The 22889-nt window shown below is 37.9% G+C and overlaps 1 protein-coding gene across 6 annotated transcripts in view; it reads right to left on the minus strand.

The window, feature by feature from the left end:
• The window catches only part of PLEKHA7 (pleckstrin homology domain containing A7), a 156084-nt gene that overhangs the window by 58755 nt on the left and 74440 nt on the right, over nucleotides 1-22889 (minus strand). For all 6 annotated transcript variants that reach the window (XM_058846205.1, XM_058846196.1, XM_058846211.1 and 3 more), the window contains one exon: nucleotides 2501-2584. In XM_058846205.1, coding sequence (XP_058702188.1) covers nucleotides 2501-2584 — 84 coding nt within the window. The remainder of the gene's footprint in view (nucleotides 1-2500; nucleotides 2585-22889) is intronic.

Below are 22889 nucleotides of genomic sequence, written 5' to 3' on the forward strand. Positions count from 1 at the left end.
TTCTTCAGCTATAGGAAAAGGTAGTCTTGGTCAAAGGGTCCCAGGATGGAAAGTTTCCGCAGACCATGCCAATCCAGAGACTGCCTCTCTGACCCAAGTCCTTCTGGTGGAAATCATTTCATCACATGATAGGGATCTACAATACTGATTCCAAACTGATACATGATCAACACCACAAGAAATCCCAGATGCCTGAGGGAAAAGGACTGAAAACAGGCAGAGCTCCATTACAGTTCCTAGGCCTTAGGACAGGGAGGTGCCAACAACTCCTCTGATTTCAGCAGACACGTCCACATATGTCAACATCATCACCTGACAGAAACTCACACATGACCATGATGAAGAGCCTCTGTGGAAACCCCCACTGCTGCACAGAAGTCATACAAAACTAAGGAAATCAGAGCATCCCACACATTTGAAAAACACATTTTTAAAGCAATTTTAACTGACAGATTAAAAACATCTGATTTTAGAAACACTCTATATTCTTTAGGCCAATAATAAAGCTTAGAGAAACATTCTTGCAAAGATTGTTTCCTGAGCAGTGACTAGAAACATTTACTCTTCTCTCTATCCCTCCAGCCATTCCCTCTTTTAGAGTTAAAACCACCTCTCTCTACCAATTCTACTACTGTATAAGATTTTTCCTGGTTTTTGATACCATGTCAGTGTGAGTAACTAAAATCTACATGTTCATCAGACTGCCCTTCAAATAAGGACTTCCATTTCTCTTCCAAAAAAATTTCTAACATCAAGATCACTAAAGCCACGTGTCACCAACAAGTACTTCTTTCAAAGCTGTTTTTAATATTTTACCAGCTACCATGACTACAAAATGAAAAACAGCCTAGGCAAGTGTGACTAATCTGGGCAGGCACTCCAAGAGGTTATCCAAACACCTATTTCCCAGTACATATGTTTAAATGCATATTAAATTTGACTGAACCTTTACAACAGATAAATTAAAAAGCAATTAACAGATGGAAGTTGGAACACATGCTCAGTGGCTGCTGTCCACACTTTCTGTGAGACTTCCTGATTTGCAACATGCCTGTTTCTCCTCACTAGGAAAGTGAGGTGGAGCGGCTTGTTTCATACCTGTAAATGAGCTAAGCCCAGCTGAGCAGCAAAGCACCTGCATGCCATGGGACAGCTGGGGCAACCTCCAGCTCAGCAGTCATCCCACAGCCTTCATACCTAATCACTGTCCTCTCCCACAAGGTTATATTTCATGTTAGTTCTCATCATACATCTTAACATAGGGACTGGCCTTGGCTTTGCTTTGACTTGGGGGAGAGCAACTGCTTGGCTGGTGTTATTTTAGGAGTTTTGCTGCTATTGTTGGTTTAGGTTGGTTGGTTTGGCTTTTAAACTATTTGAGAAGTTCTTCTCAGGGCTGTATCAGAATCTCTGAGCTCTACAGCCATGTTCTACTTCTCCAAGTGACAGGAGAAGACATTGCTGGAAAAGGCTCAGTCTGCTGCGAGTGTTGAACAGCCTTCCTCTAGGCCTCATTTTTCATAATGCTGTAACAGCTTTTGACATTTTACCAAAATGTAAAGCAAATTAAATGCCACAGAATTTGAAATGCAAAGAGCTCAGAATCATGGAGGCAGCCACACAAACCCCACATCCAGGCCATCACAGCAGGATGCCCAGACTCAGCAACACATGAGGAGATAGAAGCTGCTTGAACACCACTGGGAAACTGGCCTGGAAAAGAAAAAATGTCTGGTGTTGTCCCATTCTTCTTGCCCTTTGGTTTTAGAAGCAAAGCAGAATTTTGTCCAAGACTCTGTTTTCTGTCTAGGGAAGATACCCAGTCATTCCATTAGAGAAAGGTTGCATGAGCAATCTAGCATGCAGCCAGGATGACAAGGAGGAGTTGGAGCCTACAGAGAAATGGTGCATGATCCAATCCAACACCAACCCAAAGGTGACCAAATTCACCAGACTGAAAACATGCATTTCTTACTTTTGCCTGTTTGTCTTTTTTTCTTAAACAATCAAGATAAAATATGCTGGAAACAAATATATTCAACACCATTTCTCTAGAAAAAAGAAAAACAGCTGACCAATGTAGAACATCTTAAAAGTAAGAAAATCAAGGAAATACAATGGAAAACTAGTAGTATTTTGTGCATTTCAATTTCAGTACAAACCTTCCAATATGCTCCAAAAGCACTTTCAATTTATGTTCTGTTTATCTGATATTTATATAAGACTAAAGCATTATTGTTTAAGTATATTTTGTAATTTTTTTATTTGTTTATTCTTGGGTTTGTCTGGGTTTTTTTTAAGATTTGATAAAGATTTTCCCTCAAGTCCTAGCATGGAATCAAAAACATACTATCACAATGAGAAGCACAATGTTAAGCACAAACCTCAATTAAATTTTTTTACAATATTGGAAGAACTGTCATTAAATTAAAGTACTAAGCTAATGTAAGCAAATGTGCTACTGTTTTAGATCTCTTGACATGGGTATAAAACTACTTACTCTTCTTGCAAAATAAATTCAATATTTTCTGGAGAAACCTGTCCTGTCACAGGATGTCTAAATGATGTGGTCTGCTGATTATGGCTGAAAAGAAAAAAAAAAGAAAAAGGAAATTAATATTGCTATACTCCATAAAATATGATCTCTAAAAGGCTGAACTTTTTATATTGATGTTTTACTACTCTATTCCAGGAATTAAACATATTTCTGAGGTACTTTTCAAGTCTGAAATGTTTTCAGCTCCTTCCTATATTCTTGTCAACTTTGCCAATGGCGAAGTACCATTTAATTACTAAGCAGGTTAATGTTTTAAAAGTAAACTAGTTGCAATCTTTAGTTAGTGAGACACACATGAATTTATGATTATTTACACCTGGCTGTTACCAGATTATTTAGATATAGCATAGAAATTACACAACATAAATGTCTGATTTGTGTTTCTGTAAATTTCACAGAATAGCACCAGTAAAATAACTTGAAATGCTGCTCGACAATATTTTACACAATTTTTATTATTTAATGAGGTCACAGAGAGAAATTATGTGGAAGCCATTTCTTGCATGTTTCTTTTTCTTCTAATATGGTATTTCTCCAAAGATTTCTCTTTACACCTTCATGCAGAGGACTACATATAACCTTAGCTGTGCAGCTGCACAGTCTATATAAAACATTATTTAGTATTTCATCAGAACTGAATTAAAATCAGGAGTTTCTATAAACCTTCTAGACATTTTGCCATCCTCTGTGAAACATTTATTTTCATTAATGATATTTATCTTATCTATCTGTGAACCAAAAACTCATTTTTTTAAGAATCTAAATTTTTCTGGGTTTAATTAACAACTCTTAGGTAAGCAACATCCAAAACCAGGACTCACATCAAATGTAGCAAAATAGTAACACACTCTGAGTATATTCAGAAAGGGAAAATAACAAAGCCATTCAAAAAATTGTATGTCAAAGATGCAAAAAATGAAAACTTGATGTGTTTTCTTGTTTAAAGATTTGGAGTTTTTCCTCTTGTAAAGCCTATTTGGTTTCAAGCATTACAGATTTGACCCTGTTTCCCAGCATACCAGGATGTCCCCCAGCACAGAATAAGGCATAAAGAAATATTTTGAGGTTCCAGAGTAATGAGTTCCTAAGAGAACACTCTGCTGACTAAAGGACAGCTAACAATCAAAGAGCTCACACAGCCATAACATTTCAATGTAAATAGCTCAGGACATGTCTTGATTTAAAAAAACAAACCAAAACCAAGCAAACCAAAACCAAGCAAGCAACCAACCAACCACTATCAACAACAAAAACCCACAAACTGCTCCTGTTAAGTCTCACTCCAGCCATGAACACAGAGACTTTCTGGTGTGTTATAAACTTGTCACCCTTTTCCAACACACCTTGCTACAGCAAGTCAGATATAAGGAGCCCATATAATGAACATTTCCATGATAAACTGGAAGCTGTAACAACTTATGCAACACCAGAAGGCCTTTTTCCAGCCTCACCTATTACAAAAATCCTCACCCTAGAGCCACTGGAAACTGTGAACAAGATATGGGGTATCAATTACTCCACTGCACCAGGGTTGGCCCTCGGTCCCTAGACTGCTAAGAACTGACCTGTTCTACAGCTGTGGGTTAATAAAGTTTAATAAAGGTTAATAAATTTTTTAACTCTTCAGTTTTTCCATGAAATCAGGGATCCAGAGAAACTATCTTCAGTAAGCACAGAGTGCTAACATCTACAAAGCAACCAGGATCTATTTCCTCACAAAACCATTGAGAAGTATTGTTTCCTAAGAAACATTTCTATGTGAGATTTCATTTTGTGTCTATATCCTAAGAGTGGGATAGGAACTTGGGATGTTCTCAAAGAAAATAATAAATAAATAAATTATAACCCTAACAATTGAACTCCACATTTGTCACACAGTCCAGTGTGGCCTTTCCTTTCAAATCATGACAATGCAGTCTGTTTAACCTTAGATGCTTAGGTTAAGACTGCTGTCAAAACAAGTGCAGATACCTTGTTAGCCTAAAAAAATGAAAGTACCTTGCCAGCTATATTCTCCAGGGGCAGAGGAACTGCCTACAAGCTCTCATCTGCAGGTTCTCAGACATTAATAGCTCACCCTTCAATTAAGACTAAGAAAAAGGACTGTATTCCAGAAGTGTTCTAGGCTTATTCAGGAAGGGAAGTCTCCCATTATACCGTACTAGCATGTACACAAATGGTTTATTCTATCTCAAGAAATAAATTCATCAGAAGATGAACTAGTCCTTTTAGTTGCAAATAAAGAGCAAGTACATTACTAATAAGACTAAATATTACTTACTAATAATAAAGATTTCAGCTGAAAAGTAAACACTTTTTTGAATATCTGAGCAATGCGTTTTAGGACAAGTTTTGCATGTTAAACAAACACTTCGAGCAGAAGGATGTCTCTGTTGCTGAATAAAATGCAGACGGTAATTTCAGACAAGGAGAGGGCACATAAACCCAAAACTTCCTGCAAATCTGCAGCTTCAATACATAGGACTTCACCGGGAAGAAAGAAATGAAACCCCTGCTACTAACAATTAGTTTTGCAGAACAGAGTGGTTTATTTGAATTTGAAAAGTCAGAGTTTAAGTGTTTTGCCTCACAGGACTCATTAAGACTAAGCGATACTATTCAAAACAACCTATACAACAGATGGCTAATGCCTTGCAACAAGGAATTAGATAGCAGGGAGATTTTCACTAACAATGAGAGCAGTCAGACATTGGAAGAGGTTGCCTAGCAAGGCTGTGGAATCTCCTTCCTTGGAAACATCTGAAATGTGGCCAGATAAGGCTCTGAGCTACAACAAACTTTATAAGTTGGTTCCAACTTTGAAGCTGGCCTGGCTGGATGTGATGGGGTACAGAACTTCCTTCCAACACAAATTATTCTGTTCTGTCATTCTCTGCTGCTCCCTCTATCCTTTCTCTACAAATACAATTAAATTCCTATAATACCTTTGAAGCTTTCCCCGTATTTAAATGGATTTATTCCAAGACTATTAGCAGTACCTTGTTTTTATCAGGATGAGAGAAATTGAATAGTTAGATTTTTAGATTATTTTTTGTTGTTGTTTTCAGGACTTTTAAACATTTGCTTAACAGTGATATCAGTTTACACAGCACTGATAACAATAACATCGCCAGTCAGAGTGCTCTAAACTTGTTGCAGTGCAAATTTTCCTTCCTTTCCAAGCACAGACTAAGAAAAGACCTGACACAGCTGGTCTCTGGACACATCAGCTACCCAAGAAGTATTTAATCACCAGTATTTCCTCCAAAATGGCAACTACTAAATGTGTTCCTATTGTTCAGAAATCTACCACGTACAACAGGCACAATAAATGTGCCTTAACAAAAGGACTGTTCCACTCTCCATGCCCCTTCTATTCTTTTTTATTTTCACTAGAGAAAGATGTAATAGCTTTAATAATACTGGGAAAGGCTTCACCATGAGAATTCTGAATGCCTTGGAGTATGCATTAGTACCACACCGCACATTCCAAATGCCAAGCTACGTTTTCTTGCAACACTACAAATTTTCTGTGTGATCAATTATGGCATTTTTTCTTAGCAACCATCTTTTAAATTTAATAGTTTTATATTATTCTGATTTTGTACACATATTGGTAATCAGAGTCATGAAAGCAAAGCAAGTATAAAACCATGAAAAATCCATTAAAAAATTACATTCATTACTATCTAACCCCTAATAGCATTATTAAATTACACTACAGACTGTTAGAAGTTATTCTGAATTTCAAAGTTACAGAACACCACTTTCCAAGGCTAGTAATAGCTAAGACTTGGATTCTTCATAAAAGAATCACAGTTCAAAACCCATTTCTTTGTAATTAGATACCTCACCACAAATTCCATTATTTCACAGCATGTATACACAACTTTTACCAACATAAGAACTGAGTCAACCACTTTCTTAAGACAGATGCAAACCAGGCTCTAACCTAACAGTATAATGGAAACAAGTAGGCACTTTTGTGTGCATGGATTCTTTTGCAGAATTCATAATTTATATGACTTCAATTTATTTTGTGTTTGAGTCAAAGCCAAGTCATAATTATTAATTTTTGGACATGACTGATGCTGATGACCTTCCATTTGAAGTCAAGCAAGTGCATAGATTGTCTCTGGAGTAATTTAAATGCACAGGCAGCTGAAACTTGAAACATGTGAATCAACTATTGATGGAGTCTACATCACATTAACAGCAAATTTATAAGTTGTGAGAAAAATTCACGTTGTGATTGAACTGATGCCCTGTAAATTATTACAAGCCATTTGTACAGAATTTATTTTCCAGGCAGGCTGACTCCTTTACATTTACCTATAAGACCAGATAAGCATAAACACCTTGATGTTGAATACCCCAAATGGTGATGACAGTTACATGTGGGTACCCACCCACACTTTCACGGGTGATTTTGGTGTGGGTGCAGCTGACAGAAGAACTCATGCAGTGAAGAACTTTTCAGCCAATGAGTTGTTACTCCAAACAGGAGAAAGTGCTTGTATCTAATCAGGCAAACAGCCACGAATAGTTTGCTTTATTTCATAACCTATTTCTGAAATACATCCATGGCTTCAAAATAGTTTCAGTGCTGCCTTCTGAGTATTTTTTGGATATTAAGAATTGGTTAGAACAAGTACCAACAAACAGTCCAAGAAAAACACTGCCCTCAAAGTTCTGCAAACTGGAAGAAAAGTGCAGTGTAATACAGATATAATTTGGAAGGATTAGGAACAAGACCAACTAATTGTATTATACAAGCAAAAGCGCCTACTACAAGCTGCACGTACACAAAACTCCACCTTTTCAAGACACTGAACATGATCCACTACTTTAAAATAGTAGTGTCTCATCAAAATAGCAGCAAAATCCTTGTCCCACTGTAATGAGTGTCCAGGAGACTTTCATAAGGTCAAAATTTCTCCCCCCCACACTGAGTTTAATTAGCATCTTAACCTAGAAAGTACTGGATAAGAATCACAGAGGAAAATTGATTCTCTCAAATCCTACATTTTACTCAGATGAGAATTCTTAAGTGTTCAGTTGTTCAATCCAAATACAATTCTGTAACTATCTTGAGCTGCTGTATTTGTGACTAGCAGCAGTCAACACAAGAGTCTGGTCTCGTTAAGACGCATAAAAGAGGGCAAGATGGCCTGACATCAGATTTTATTATATTTTCACTTCTGTTAGAAGCTTGCAGATAAGAAGAGTTTGAAAGGAACAGTCAACTGACAGTCACTCTCTCAATGTAGTATCATCCTTCTACTCAGTTCACTGATGATGAGGTTAAATGGGAACTGCAAGTTTCCTTGGAAATGAAAAAAAATCAGTTTTCCTATCTTAATGAACTACCAAAGATAATTTATACTATCCAGTAGTAGTACCAGCAGGAAAGATTTTGTTAATGCAAATGATTTTAAAGACAGAGCTAATAAAACAATGGTAAGCTAATATGGAAAATGCCACAATCACTACAAATATTTTCAGTCATTAAAAGCACAGATAAGAGGATGAATACATCATCACAGGACCAAAACAGATTTCCATGACTAATACAGGCTGAAGTCATCTGCTGATTCACAAATCCTTTTGATGCATATCATGAGAAACCATCAGGGTTTTATTAACTCACAAAAACAAAATGCATTCAGGGAACTTGAAATTAAAGGGAAAAAGCATGTAAGTCTTGAAGACAAGGAAATCTTTAGAAAAGAGGGATTCGATTCCATTCCATTACTTTTGCAGTTTTAGAAAAATTGTAGTCCCTGCCTTCAAAATCAAAAATTAAATTAAAAACTCCTTTGATAACACAGATACACAAACTAAACTATCAATTCCTTCTCTAATAAAAAACAAAATGGTAATATCTTTAAATAAAGTAATTCAAAAACCCTGGGTAAAAGCAGCCTATTCTTACATTCCAATATCAACTACAATGTAAAGAGTTTAGTAACAAAGCCATCCAACAAGTAGTGCAACATAAAGACACTATTTGGGAAAAAGTATTTAAGGGAAGCTTTACACAAAAATATCACAGATCTCAGGTTTTAAGCTATAACAAAACTGGTTAAAATAAAATAGTTGATCACAAGCATAGCATCTAAATTTACCAAAGGAGGCAGAAAACCCTCACTGGTGCTGTTTGAACCTATTAAATTTTGATACAAAGACATCATACATATGGTAACAGACAACAAAATCCACTTTGTTCTAAGTATCAAAGCAAATACAAGCTTTACAGCATCCAGTCTTCATCTGAGAAGTAAACCATACCGTGTAGAAAGTTGAAACAATTTAACAGAACAGTTATAAGAACTGAATAAAACAGATTTTGAAAACTTGTTCTGCTGCCACAGAAGGCGTATAATCTCAAAACATTTATTTTCATTGGCTTTCTAATGCCAAAGATAGATTTTAACTTAAGATAAATGCACTTCTTATTTATTATTTATTGAATTAAATCCATAATATGAAAGAAGTGATTATCAGAGGACAATACTGCAGACTGAGCCCTTGCTGTGTGTGCCCTAAGACAATGTGGAAACATACTGCCCTTTTCACCTTTCCATAAAATGGAAATGCTTTATCTACCACCTATACCATGGGAATGGTGTTTTAATCAAATACAAAATCACAAGTGTCCAGGACAGAATGAAGGAATTACAGCTGGTATCCATCAAGTTGTCCCAGGGCTACAGTCTAGAATACTGAATCTAATTTTGGACTTCCTCATACAGGAAAGGCATCAACAAACCGAAGTGTGAGCAGCAGAGGGGCACTAAAATGATCCTGAGCACCCATAGTGAGGAGTCAGGGAGCCAGCCTTGCTCAGCTTCAGACTGCCCTGCCAGGACTAACTAAGAAGGTTCTTCACTGTGGTACCTCATGGGAGCAGGCATAAAATGAAACAAGAAACCTTCAGACTGCTTGGAGGAGAAGCTTTTTCCCCTCCCCCCACTATGTACAGTAGGGATGGCAAAGCATTAGAACAGGCTGCTCAGAGAGGTTGGGCAGTCCCCATTCTTGAAGGTTTTCAACACTAGAGTGGGGGAAGAACTGAGAAACTTCACCACTGACCATGCTCTGTGCAGAAGGTTGCACAGAAGACCTGAGGCCTCACCCAATCCAAGCTGCCCAACTATCATAAGGCCAGGTACAATTCCTATTTCTAGCACAAAAGGCAAACAAAACCCAAAACAAACAAGCAAGTTTCACATAATAGATTTTGCTAAGAGAAATATGTAAAAACTTCACATCATTTAGGAAGAAAAACTCAAAAAAGCATTAAAACATGGTTTCTTCCTTCAGTCTTTAATAACACCATTAATTAACTCCTTCATCAGCAAAATAAATCCAAAGTCCATTATATTCTATTAATAAATATTCCAGTGAAGTAGAGAATTTATGCAGGCTGGGTTCCTGTGTTTTTTATCTGCTAGGACACAGCTTCCAAAGTCTTTCCTAGTTAAGGTCATTCAAAACACCCATGGGTGTGTCTCAGTCCCTCTGTAGCCCACATCCTCCACAGCTTCACAATACCATTGAGGTACTGACCGTAAAACTACAAACCTCATGCCCTTCAGACAGCGGGCTAAAGAATAAACAAGGATATCAGCATTGCATTAACTGAATTAATGTTTAGTATGAAGAAACCACAATTCCCACAGAGCACACCTATTCTTGTGGGCTAGCTGATTATGTTTACTGGCAAATATATTAATAAAAGTTCCTTCATTAGTAACGAACTGTTCCAGCCTATGGAAGTCTTGTGGTTAATTCTGAAACACTTCAAATTCTATTCAGCTGCAGCTTAGGCAAAACAAAATAATAATAATAGTTTAAAAAATTTAAAAAAAAAAAGGAAAATATTACAGCAACGAAGTTATTTCTTTCGGTTTGTGAGATTCTTGACAGCTTTAAAGGAGTTCCCTCTTCCCCTAGGAGGGTTCCTCTCCTCCCCCTCAATTCACTGTGTTGGATAAAATGCAATACATCTTCTCCAAAGTTAAGTGCATTTGTGAAATGTTTTTTCTTATCAAATCTTAAGTATTAAGCAGACTACAGTACTCCTGAGAGCCACATCATACCAAGTTTTTGCTTAAGAGAAGTTAGCAATGCAAGATCATCCTGCCTAGAGCAACAGGTATGAATTAATGGAGCTGCCCAGGCTGACTCCTCGGAGCTGTGAATGATACACGTCATTGTTACTTTCCTTTCCAAAGCCCAGCACCTACAGCACTGAAATATTGACGTGTTCTAAAGTCATGACATCAGCATCTGCTCAAAGAATGCTACTGCAAATCACACACAGAACCAAGATTAATGTTTTAGATTGGAACTGTCAAACAAATATGGAAAAGTCTCTTTTTAGATTATGCACATATGCAGAACTATCTTTGTAATTCAACAAAAAGCTCAGCATTACAGAAAAAAGGGGATATTTATAGCTGTACAACTGTAAAGATGTGAAGCTACCTGAAGTTGACTGTTTCAGTATAATTTGCCCAAAGAAATAACCTGGAGCCAACTTGTCCTTACAGAGATGTAGAAATACTCAGTGGCCCCAAGTCAGACAAGCACAGAAACTCCTCAGACATTTCTAAACACTCACAGAAATATTGCTATGGTGTTAAAGTATTTTCTTTGGCATCTACAGAATGGAAAATATGCTAAAATATACACAACACTACAAGACAACATTCATGCAAAGAAAAAAAAATAGTCATTAATTCATTAACCATTTCAACACTATACTAAATAATTTCAACGTCTAAAACATCTCCGGTTTCATTCTCCTTATTTTACTCAATGAAGAAAGCCAAACAAACTTTTGAAAATTAACTATTTTAGCGTGTGCGTAACTCCAGAATTTTCTTTGCCAAATACAAACCAATTAACTAATTCTCCAGGACTACCACTATTTTCAGCTGTCCAATGTCACTACCCCAACCCCCAACCGCTCACTACATAATCAAACATGTCTGGTCACAATATAACCTATAGCAGTTGGTTAACAAGAATTTACATTACTGGCATAAGTTATGCTGAGTTTAGTGTACTGGATGTCTAAGTATGTGAACCAAACATAAATGAAACTGAAGAAAACTCTCATATAATAACATTCTGTGCTACATTTCTTGAGTCAACACACTGCACTGTCAGAAGGTGAAAATTTGAGCATAAAATAATATAATAAAATACAATGACAAGTCTGGCACTGAAAACAACCCAGCCACAGAAGAAACATCTGCATTTTCTTATTGTCACTAAGAAAACACATTAACAGTCCCTAAACAACCAGTTCAGAGGAAGTCCAGAGTACACACAGCTGATGACAATGTGTAGATCAGGTGGCTAAGGAAAACAGCACAAGTAATTTGTCAAGAAACACACTTTCACTCTTCCTGTGCTTAAGCTAGCAAATACACCTGTAAAATTACATTGTTGGTCTTCTGTGAAGTGGTTCAGAGGTTCCATTTAGATTAGCAAACATCAATATGCATTACTAGATGGAATGCAGTCTTCAGGGGACAGCAGGAGGCTTCAAAATCAGTTCTGAATGACACTGCATGAAACTACATTATTCCATTGGAGAAGATGAAAATCCCTTCCTTAAGCATGGAGACTGCTATTATTTTTTAAAGTGACTCAAAAGATGAAGCAACTACCACTTTTCACAATATGACTGGAAGTGAACAACCACACAGTACAGCCAAAATGCCAACAGCAAACACAGATGAAATCAGGCTTCTTAGCTTCAGGGAGCAAAACTGCAGCACAACCCAGCTCTTAGCACATCACTATATCTAAGGGAGCTATCAGCTGCATTCCTCCTGGGACACTTGTGCAGTGTGTTGAGGCCTCTTGGCCTGGTTCTTGTCCTGTAGCTCCATGGCACTGTGGCCCCAGCAGAGCTCTCCCTTGTCACCAGAGCAAAGCCGGTGCAGGAAACACCTCCAAGGGTCCAACAGCACTGCTCCTGCTGCTGCTTTATCACCAGAGGATCCACAGCCTGCAGGGCTCCACAACACAGCTCACATGGCTGAGCATCAGAGAGACATGCCCTTAAAGCAGACCTCAGCCAGGGCACCTGCAGCAGGACCCACCTCTCTCTCACCTTGGCAATACAATGACGAGTTCTCTGCCACGTCTGCAAACTGTGAGGACAGTCCCATGCGGGTTCGCTTCCTGGCCTCAAGCCATCCCCCTGTTTGCTGCTGTCAAACAACAGGTCCAGGGCAGAGCACAGGCACCGCTGGGACCGCAGGTCTCTGCTGGGCTGTTTTCCCCGGCAGCCAAGGCACAGGCATGGGCAGCACTGGAGCAAGAGAAGCCGCCAGCAGGAGAGCTCTCACACTGCTGACAAGGCCTGAGGTGAGAACGGGATTAGAGACTCAAAGAATTCCAAAACCTTCTTCAGATCCTGCATTATGTCCTTTCAATGCCAAGAAAGCCTCTATCAAGCATGTGACTGAAACTTGGCAGCTAAGCAGGTGAAGTAAATTCACACGAAGTAATATTTGTTCTTTAGGTAATTATTTAACAGAACAGATGATGATAGAATGCCTTCAGAAAATGTGGCTCTTTTAATTTACAGAAAACTTTGTAATCCCTTCAAAATACAGATAATAAATAGTCCTTCACCATTCAGGGAATTATTTTTTTTCCCTTTCAGATACAGCAAGAGCAGAAATAAAGTGCTCCAAAGCATATGACTGAACAGAGCCAGACCAAGAGTTATACATTCTTGGTAAATTCAGAGCAACATACAGTAAAAAGGGTTTTATTCAATGCTAATTTTTAAAATGCAAACACTCCAAGTGCACCATGACAAGTACCATATGCATTAATATTTAATCAAGAGGATTACAAGCAACACAATACCTTTCCATAGTTATAGTAGTTCCACTGTACTTTAATTTATGAACTACAGGAATGTCACAATTTCTCTGAATATGTGCTGTGCCTGAAATAAAACTTAGTAGACTACAATTGAAGAGTCTACTTTAAAACAAATAAGAAATTTGAAAGTAGCACTGAATAAGAAATCAGATGACTGATTTCTGCTGAATAAGTCTTCACTTAAAAAGTGATTCTGCTTTGAAGTTATATTCATCAGTTTTGCATTTAAAGTTGAAAATTTTTCATTCATGGAGTGATGAATTTCAGTTATTTTGGAAACTGGGGTGGAACTCAGAAATGTGTATTTACAGAAAAATTAAGTTCTCCCACAAGAAAAGTGAAATAAGTAGGTTTAGATTTGTAATACCTGATTAATTTGTAATACCTTTTTCTGCATCATTAACAGATTAAAGAAATTAATGGTTTTAGCACTACTACATTGGGATTTGGGACATCAGGATTCAGATTTTAGCTCTGAAGCAGATTTCCTTTACAGACCTCCTTTGTGGCACTGTGCCTCAGGGACGACAAAGAGTTAACACTGTCCCACCCCAAACCCCTTGTGAAGGGCGACCCAGGTGCTCTGATTGTGAGTCCCTGGGGGGTTCTCCCTTGGTGTGTTTCTACTGGTCCCTGACCCTGAACTCCACCCTCAAGGGTGGAAACCCTCGGGGGTTCTGTCCCTCAAAAACCCCTGCTGTGCCTCTGTTCAGAGCTCTCTGTTCTGGACCTGAGTTTGTTTTCATGCTGAATAAATGGTTTCATGAACAGGAGACCGTCTCGGTTGGTGTTTCATGCTGGTCCCCAGAATCCTGCTGCTTCTCTGGACGAGATCCTGGAGTTGCGGACTGCAACACTCCTTTACTTTTGAAATCATCATTTTATTAAGATCTTTAAAAGAGAGAAAAGGTGCTTACCAATTTAGACTGACTCTTCATTTGCAGCTTTCAGGATGCTACTGCAGTACATACAAGCAAAAATATTCATTGTTTTTCAATAGCAGAAAGGACTACTTCAGCCTTCCCAAAGAATTCCAGCAAAGCTGGAAAGCAACAACAGGTTGAAATTCCTTAATCTAGGTAAACAAGACACACTGCAGCCTTCCAGATTAATTGTTTCTTATTCCAGATAATTGTTTATGAATTTACAGAAAATCTCTCCCAGTGCCTAGAACTTTCTGCTTTAATATATTTTCATCCAACATAAAATCATCTTTATTCTGAAAACAAAATTTTGGCACCATCGCGGCTATTTTCACTTCAAGAACTAATTGTATGGATGTGGGAAGAAGATTGCCTTCCTTCTGTACTCTTTCAGAGATGTGAGGTAACACACTGTAAAATAGGATACGACTGTACAAGCATAATGAATCCTAATGCATTGCAACACCCACAAAGCAAGTTCAGTGAAATTATTTGGCAAGATTAAATTGTCAGTGCATGTCTTCAAAAGTGAACCAATTAATGCCACCTGAAAACCTGGATCTCCAAATACATGTCTCCAAAACTAAGCTCACTCTGAGATGAACTTTCCTATACTGCTTAAAATCTTTCTGCTCAGTTAATTTCTAGTCTCTCTAAACTTAATTCACCCAGATACAACTCATAAATAACTGTACTGAAACATCAAGTTCAGCCTAACATGACCCAGAAAATGCTTGCTTCTGTAGTATCATATGCTGTCATTTTATTACTGTTCTTTGAAAACCATCTTAGACTCTAAATTTAAGCCAGTGATGTTAATACAACAGATTAAACTCCAGAAGTGGTGAGTGGCAATATTCATTCATCTCAAAGTACAACACTAGACACAACCACATTTCAATTCAAATTGTTGTCAAATCAAATTGAAAGGATGGAAAAGGTCCCATTTCTGAATACAAAGACACTCTTAGAAAAATTAAAAAGAAATGCATTATTCTTTACTTGTATAACACAGACTTTGTTTTCTATACAATATTCTGGGGTTCTCATGCTGTATGCCATGACTTCAAGCTTTAACGCTTCTGAATTTAACTACCATCAGACAGCTCAAAAATCCTGCAAAGACCATGTGCATATTCTACATTCTTTGGATGTGGAAAGGTTTGCAGAATACAAGACATTGTATTCTAAAGACATAAAGAAAGAGCAGCTTGAACTTTTTGGCACCTCAAAATGTTTGGTTCTAGATTCCTTACATACTTGTTTTCATTCTCAAATACTTCTATTGACATAAATGCAAGCATGAGAACTACAAGCATACAAAACTACACAAAAGCTATTTTGTTGATGCCTTAGAAAACTACAAGTGAGAGTTACAGAGGGAAGGGAAAAAACCCACTAAAGTTATATTTGGAAATAGTATTTTGGAAATAGAGTTTTAAGTAACAGATCTAAAGAAAATAAACAATGTATCCGACTGAAGTTCCAACAGGAACGTTTATGACTAGTCAGCACACCCTGTAGGGAAGGACAACAAAAGAAAGAAATCAGTGAGGTACTTTGCTATGAATTGTGCATGATCCCATCTCCCTGCATCTTGGATTGAGAACCTGCTGGAAGAAAAAAAGAGCCTTGACAGCAGGACCAAGAATCATGTTGCTTCCTAATAGCCTTCCCCAGAAGTTCACCCAAATGATGAAAAAGGACAGATGTATTTTCATTAAGTGATCCTACCCTACCCATAAAATCACAAATGCAAGGATGGTGGTTCAATTTTGAAGGTATTTCCTGCTATAGCTAAGAGCAAATTCTCAAGTTAGAAGAAATAATCCATATCCATGACATGTAACACCATCTATTTTTGGAGGTAAGGAACCTTCATCTAATGCCAAGTGGCATGCATCAAAGACACATGCAAGATGCCACATTTCTAACTGCTTACCAACAGAAGGATAAAAAAGTCATTAATAAGCCAGGCAACAAATACAAGGGAATAACTGAACTTTTTCAAGGACTGTCCTGTAAGGTGCATTAATAGCTTATATAACCTGACCTCCATTACATTCTTGCAGAATTGATATGTCTATGTATTTGGTAGAATAGGTAAAGAGGTCACTTAAGTTACCTCTGGTAAGTTAATACCAGAAGTACGTATTAGCACTACTGTTACCCTACATAACTGCTAAAAAGCTAGTGTACCTTTTATCTGGATCCTATTAAACAGCTTTCGGTTAAAGTAATGGGATGCTTATCTAGGAAGCAATGTCACTACAATGTAATAATCACAGAATCAGAATGGTTTGCACTGCAATGGACCCTACAGATCATTTATAGTTTCAACCCCCCTGTCCTGGGCAGCACATCTTCCACTAGAATAGGTGGGTCAGAGCCCCATCCAACCTGCTCTTGGACACTTCCAAGGATCAGGCATCCAAGACTTCTCTGAGCAACCTGTTCTCACTACCCTCACAAAATTTCTTCCCATTGTCTAATCTAAACCTGCCCCCTTTCAGTTTAAAGCCATTGCCCCACATCCTATCACCTCCAATAATGAAACTATCCCCACCTATAAGCTCCCTCTAAGTACACAAAAGCCACAATAAGGTCTCCCTGGAGCCTTCTCCAGGGTCAACAACCCCAACCCTCTCAGCCTTCCCTCATGCAGGAGGTGCTCCAGCCCTCTGATCATCTTCTCTGCCTACGTCTAGACCCACCTGAGCTGGAAAACTGTCATGAGCTCAGAAACCAACTACTACCTAAAACCATCACAAGTGGCTGGACTAGCAAAAAAAATTATACATCCTTCATTAGGCACATGGTATTGCAACACACACAGCTCAGGTCACAGGACCTTCCCTTAGGCAAACAAAATTCCAGCAACCAAAGAAAGTCATAGAAACACTGCAGAGATTTTCCTTGCTTCCTAATCCTCTACAGCTGAGATGTTCTCCTCTGTTCCTTAAACTCCCAGCTGTTCCCTGGGGCTGGAAGTACAGGTAGTTCCAGTTCTCCATGGAATTATCCTGTCCTCTTCCTCACACAACTAATGTATAACAATATTATAAGCAAATTATAAACATAGGTTATATTAATGTATAATTATACAACATTTACAATCAAGATCACTATATATTCATAAATTCACAAATCAAAACAGAAGCGTTAACTGACCTATGAGACTCCAAATTAAGCAGACTTTTTAAAATGCAGAAAATTCAGAATACAGAATGTGGGACATTAGCAGCAGCAGTTGTATCTACAAATTAAATCTCAATGGTATCAATTAGCAGATTTCTCAGGAAATAATTAAAATGGGACTCTCGATTCAGTCTTCACAACACCATTTTAACTGCAACTTCCATAATACAATAGAGTCTTGGAAACCTTTTACATCTTCTCAGGGCCTGTACGTAGAGTATTATTTCGTAAATATGTTTCAGACATTCCTATCTCCAAATAGCGTAGCAACACTGTGCATGTATTGCTTCAGGCTCTTCCACCCCCAATCTCTCTAAACTATTCACCCTCCAGCAGGATTTTCACTATGCACTACTTTTAATCCAAGCAGCCTGTCATAATACTGTGGTCACTACAGAAATCCTGAACTAGGAGCACAGACAGCAGAGACACATTTTATCTTCCAAAAACCAATTGAAGTTCAAGGCACATTCATCTCAACCTTTCTCAAGAGTATTTCCCACTAACTTTCTATACTCTTCATTCTGGAGGACTAACTGCATCTGCAACAAGCTGGCACCAAAACACACAGAAAATTAGAATGTAAGCCTTTGAGTTACAAAATAACATTGCTCTGGCACACTTTCTCTCCTTTTCTGTATTTTCTTCATCTCTCTCAGGAATACCATTTTACTTATTGAGATGTTTCCACTCACAATCATTTTCTTGTTACTGAAAAGTCAGAATGACCAAAAAGAGAAAACTGCACTACAGCATCTCTGTACTTCCATTGTGGGGTTTCTAAGAACAAACTTTAACAGCTAATACTTTTAGAAAGCATAAATAACACTTACTGCAACTAAAACCATATAATTCAATTAAAATCAACAAAACCCTGAACTATAGCAGGTAACACTTCCTAATCATAAATTAAGAATTACTACAAAGCAGATAGCACAGAACAGATTAAGGTAGAACTTGTAAAATGCCAATTTTTCATGGCTTGTGCATGCTTTTGCCCATCTAATATTTTTGTAGTTAAAAGTCTAAACACATTATTTTAACTGGCAAGAAGCAGAGCTCCTTGCAGAAGACTAAGGAATGAAGTATGAGTTATAAGCCCTTATTATTATTTTCCAGTGAGAAATATGGTTATTTTACACAAAAGGCAGAGACCACATTTTTTGCTTACTGGATCATAAAACAGTTTCACCTCATATTTACTATATTCATCATATTAAAAAAAAGAAACTATTCTGGAATACATTTTTCTTTAAGTGACAAACTTCTATGTGCATTATTTTCTCGTGTACAAGAACAGAATCAACTACTGTATTTTCTGAGACAATACTGTGTGTTATTTGAATGAAAATGCCTAGAAATGACTCATCACACTAAAAACTCCCTTAATGGAAAGTAATTATAATAGTCAATAGGATTGTAGTATCAGAGGTATTTTTGCCAGTAAGAAAATTAAGCACGCCACAGTTTAAAACACAAAACAGTTTAAAACAAACTAACTAAATATTGTTAAGAAAATTAACCAGAAAGTGTATTATTATCCTCATTAGGAAGGGAAAAATTTCTGCAGAGACAGAAGCCACAGTTTTCAAGGAACAACAAGACTTTTACAATAGTGCAATAATAATAATACCCTTTGCATAGCTGAGACATATTAACAGTACCACCTAAAAGTCTAACTTACAGTCTTGGTAATATTTAAATTACTTCATAGACCAAAATAAATCCATACAAATGAAACCTAAAAAAAGTGAGATGGCATTTACCTACTACAATGTAAAAACTGATTACAGTTTTAATCTGTGATTTACCTACAACAATGTATAAACATGCCTTAGTTCAAACACTTCAAATAGGACAACCCATATTTCTCAATGTTTGCAGAATTATGATAATGGACACCAAGCAGTACATCTCCTTCGGCCAGTCTGTAAAGGATTCTTACATGCCATTTTTGCAAAAAGACATCTTACAAATCATTACCCCTAGGAAGAGGTAAAACAGAGAGTGGTAATACTGGAACGTGTAAGTCTACCAAGAGAATATATAGAAAACAATGATACCTAAAGCTTGTATGCAGTAAAAAACACACTTCAGTGCTCTTAATGTAATGTATTTAACCTCATGTTTAAACAGTGCTTTTCAGGTAAGAACATGTTCTGAATCACTGAGCTCATAAAGTCATGAATCAGAAGCAAACAGGAGAAAAGGCTTTGAATGTCCTCAGTTCACTTATTCCTTAGTAAATGAAACCAAATCCTGTCAGGGTTTACCAAGCACAGAATGACAGTTCAGATCTAAGATATTTCATCACCTCTGAGAAAAATTCGATCAATTTGGTCAAATGCACAATTATGGAGAAGATCTCATTGCATAGTTTCAATGGAGTTTTCATCCACAAACACAGCAGTCCTTCAGCTCATCAACTATTTCAGTGACAGTCTGCACAGAACAAGTTTTCCTGAACTACTTCGTGGCCCAAACCAAAAATTTTAATTGCCCTACCCCGCTCAAAATGTTTACAGATACACCTTCTTGTACTTTTATAGATACATGTGCAAAAAGAAACATACATGTAAGATAGGCACATGTATGAACATACATGCATACTTGAGGTTTTCACCTTGAAGCTCCAGACATTTCTGAAGTCACATGGATTTCCTAGAGGTTAAAGGTCTTAAAATGCACGAAGTTGATCCTGGCACCCATCTAATAGCAGCATGTAGGTTTTGATTATGATGTCCTCCATGTAATAAAGGTATCAAAGCTGTCAAATTGCACCAGTGAAAATCCAAGAGACACCTTCAATTCAGCTGATTGTCAGAAAGCTGATACATCAGTAAGATACTGATGCCGAATTTTGCCCCAACAGGCGATAAATAACTGTCTAAGAGACGCAGTTTAAGTCAGATAGACAGGAGGTATTTTATTAGCAACGTGCACGTTGGGGAAATCTCTAAAGGGAGTTTTCCAAAGTCTTACAGCAAAAGCGTGCCTTTTATACAGTTTTAGGTTTGGGATTACATCATGTCTATGCATATTCATATGGGGCGTGCCGTAGGCGGGGCGTGGGCGGAAACTTCTGTTTTGAGGATCTTTTCGGGGGTCGTTCCGGTCGGCCTTCATCGTGGGCGAGGGTCTTCGAGGAGTCTTCCTCCTTAAACTTTTGAACTTCTCTCCAAATTTGGTCCATTCCCGGTGTAGTTGGCTGAATTCCTAAGCTTTGGCCAGGCTCCTAGGGTCAACTTGACATATTGGCATTAGGCATGCTTTAGCTTTGGCTCGAAGTATGCTTTGTCCGGTGGTTTCTATCCTTATCTTCCTCTCTTGTCATTGTGTTCTTAGTCCTAGCCAATTTATTGCTCCGGGTGTTTCCTAAATGCTATACTTTCTTCAAATGCTTCACATTCTATGTTTTAACCCATTATTTCTCGAAGGCTATCTATTTTATGGCTTCATTCCCCCCTTTTCTTATGACTTACGAATTCTTTCGTCAAGGTCTGATCCTAAGAGCGCTGATGCGCTCGTACCATAGCCCAAACCATTTGGGTCCTTTTCATTATGATCTTTAGCTTCTACCACATAAAAATATTGGTGAAAGTTAATACCAACAGGGCTACAACTACCAATATCATTGGGTGCACCAGGTAATTGAAAACCTGTGTAGCTGTTGGGGAAAATCTTGTGAAGATATCCCACCAATGATGCTGGCCTACTTGTTCTACTTCGGTGAGGACATTCTTTATTCTTTCTGAATCATGTTCTACCTGCCATACCATCCGTTTAGTCGTTTGATTCACTCTTTGCACCAATTTCTTTACTTTAGGGTGTGCGAGCATTGCTTTGAGAATTTTGACATCCATCCCTATTTGCAACTCTGGTATTTCTCGATACAGGTTAAAATCTGTGTTAAGTAGCTGTTGAGTAGTTATTGGGACAGTATAATGAAAATCGCAACCTACTATTTTGGTAAAGTTGCACACACAAAAGTTAGTATTGTTAGTTTCCTCTTGGCAATTATCTATAGTGACATTGTCACAGGCTGTCCGTACGCAAGCACACCCATTCCCTATATAGTAAACTTGTGACTGTGTTCGATTACGCAAAAGCACTTCAAAGGTGCACACTCTATTTTCAGCATCTAAGCATAAATCTTCTGCTTCTACTACAGCGTTTTCGCAAACATAGCCTAGCTGTCCTCTAGGAATACATGCTTCTGTGCTAACCGATTGCCACTTATTTTTGATATAATCATAACTGGCCCAAACATTGTGATCTATTGGCTTGACAATGACATCTTGTTGTATTGTCCCTAAGGTGAGGATAGGAAAAATAGCTCTTTTCTCTGCCGCACTGATGGTGAGGACATAAGCTTCGATATGTTCCTGTTGAGGTTCATAAGTGAAATTTACTAACTGCCACCAGGCTTGATGGTCCTTCTCGAATTGTGTAGTATGATTGTCCTTTAATATTGTTTCCCTTAGTTCTTGAGGTAATATACCTGACGTTCCTTCTCTCATTATTCTTGCCGCTACTGATTGTACCCACTGTTGTGTCTGAGAGCATTGGACAGCGAGTGCAATGTCTTTACTAAGTTCTCCTGTGTAATCAGCGAGCTTTACAAAATCCTCTGCAGTATGGTTTGCTACTATGGTTAGTAATTTTACTACTAGCGATTGTGTTTCTGCCAATGTAAGCATAGATGAACTCAGCGGCACTTTGAGTTTTCTTAAGTTGGTTGTGACAGTGCTCAATTTGTTCACCAATACCTCTTGATCTACTGCATTCAGTATTCCAAATCCAGTACCAACCCATCCACTTATATCCCTTTGCGCCCGCCTGTGATAGGACCTAGTTGCTAACTATGCATTCCATCCCTTAAGGCTTTGCTGTACAAATGGTCGGCAATCCTTCTGCAGATGCGTAACATCGGCATGTATATTCATCTGCACCTTTTTCAGGGAATAAGTGGGATCCAATAATAATTTTAGTTTATTAGATTTCCTTATCACTTGAGGCCCTACAAAGGTTAAATTGTGCACTACTTTGCATTCCGCTGGTGGAGTGATTTCTTGGGGCAAGTCTAGATTTGGATATAAGGAGATCACGTCTTCCGATAGTGCCACCTTATATTCAACAGCATGCCCACCAGGGACCCCCTCTAGGCTAAGACCTTGTTCCGGTATCTTCAACTGTCTTTCGCATATGAACGACATCGATTGATCTAATCTAAATGCCATCTCACACCGTGCCTTCCCTTCCTCGGGACCACCAGATGCCACGATCTTTCC

Source organism: Poecile atricapillus, chromosome 1 (genome assembly GCF_030490865.1).
Source record: "Poecile atricapillus isolate bPoeAtr1 chromosome 1, bPoeAtr1.hap1, whole genome shotgun sequence".
NCBI lineage: Eukaryota > Metazoa > Chordata > Aves > Passeriformes > Paridae > Poecile > Poecile atricapillus.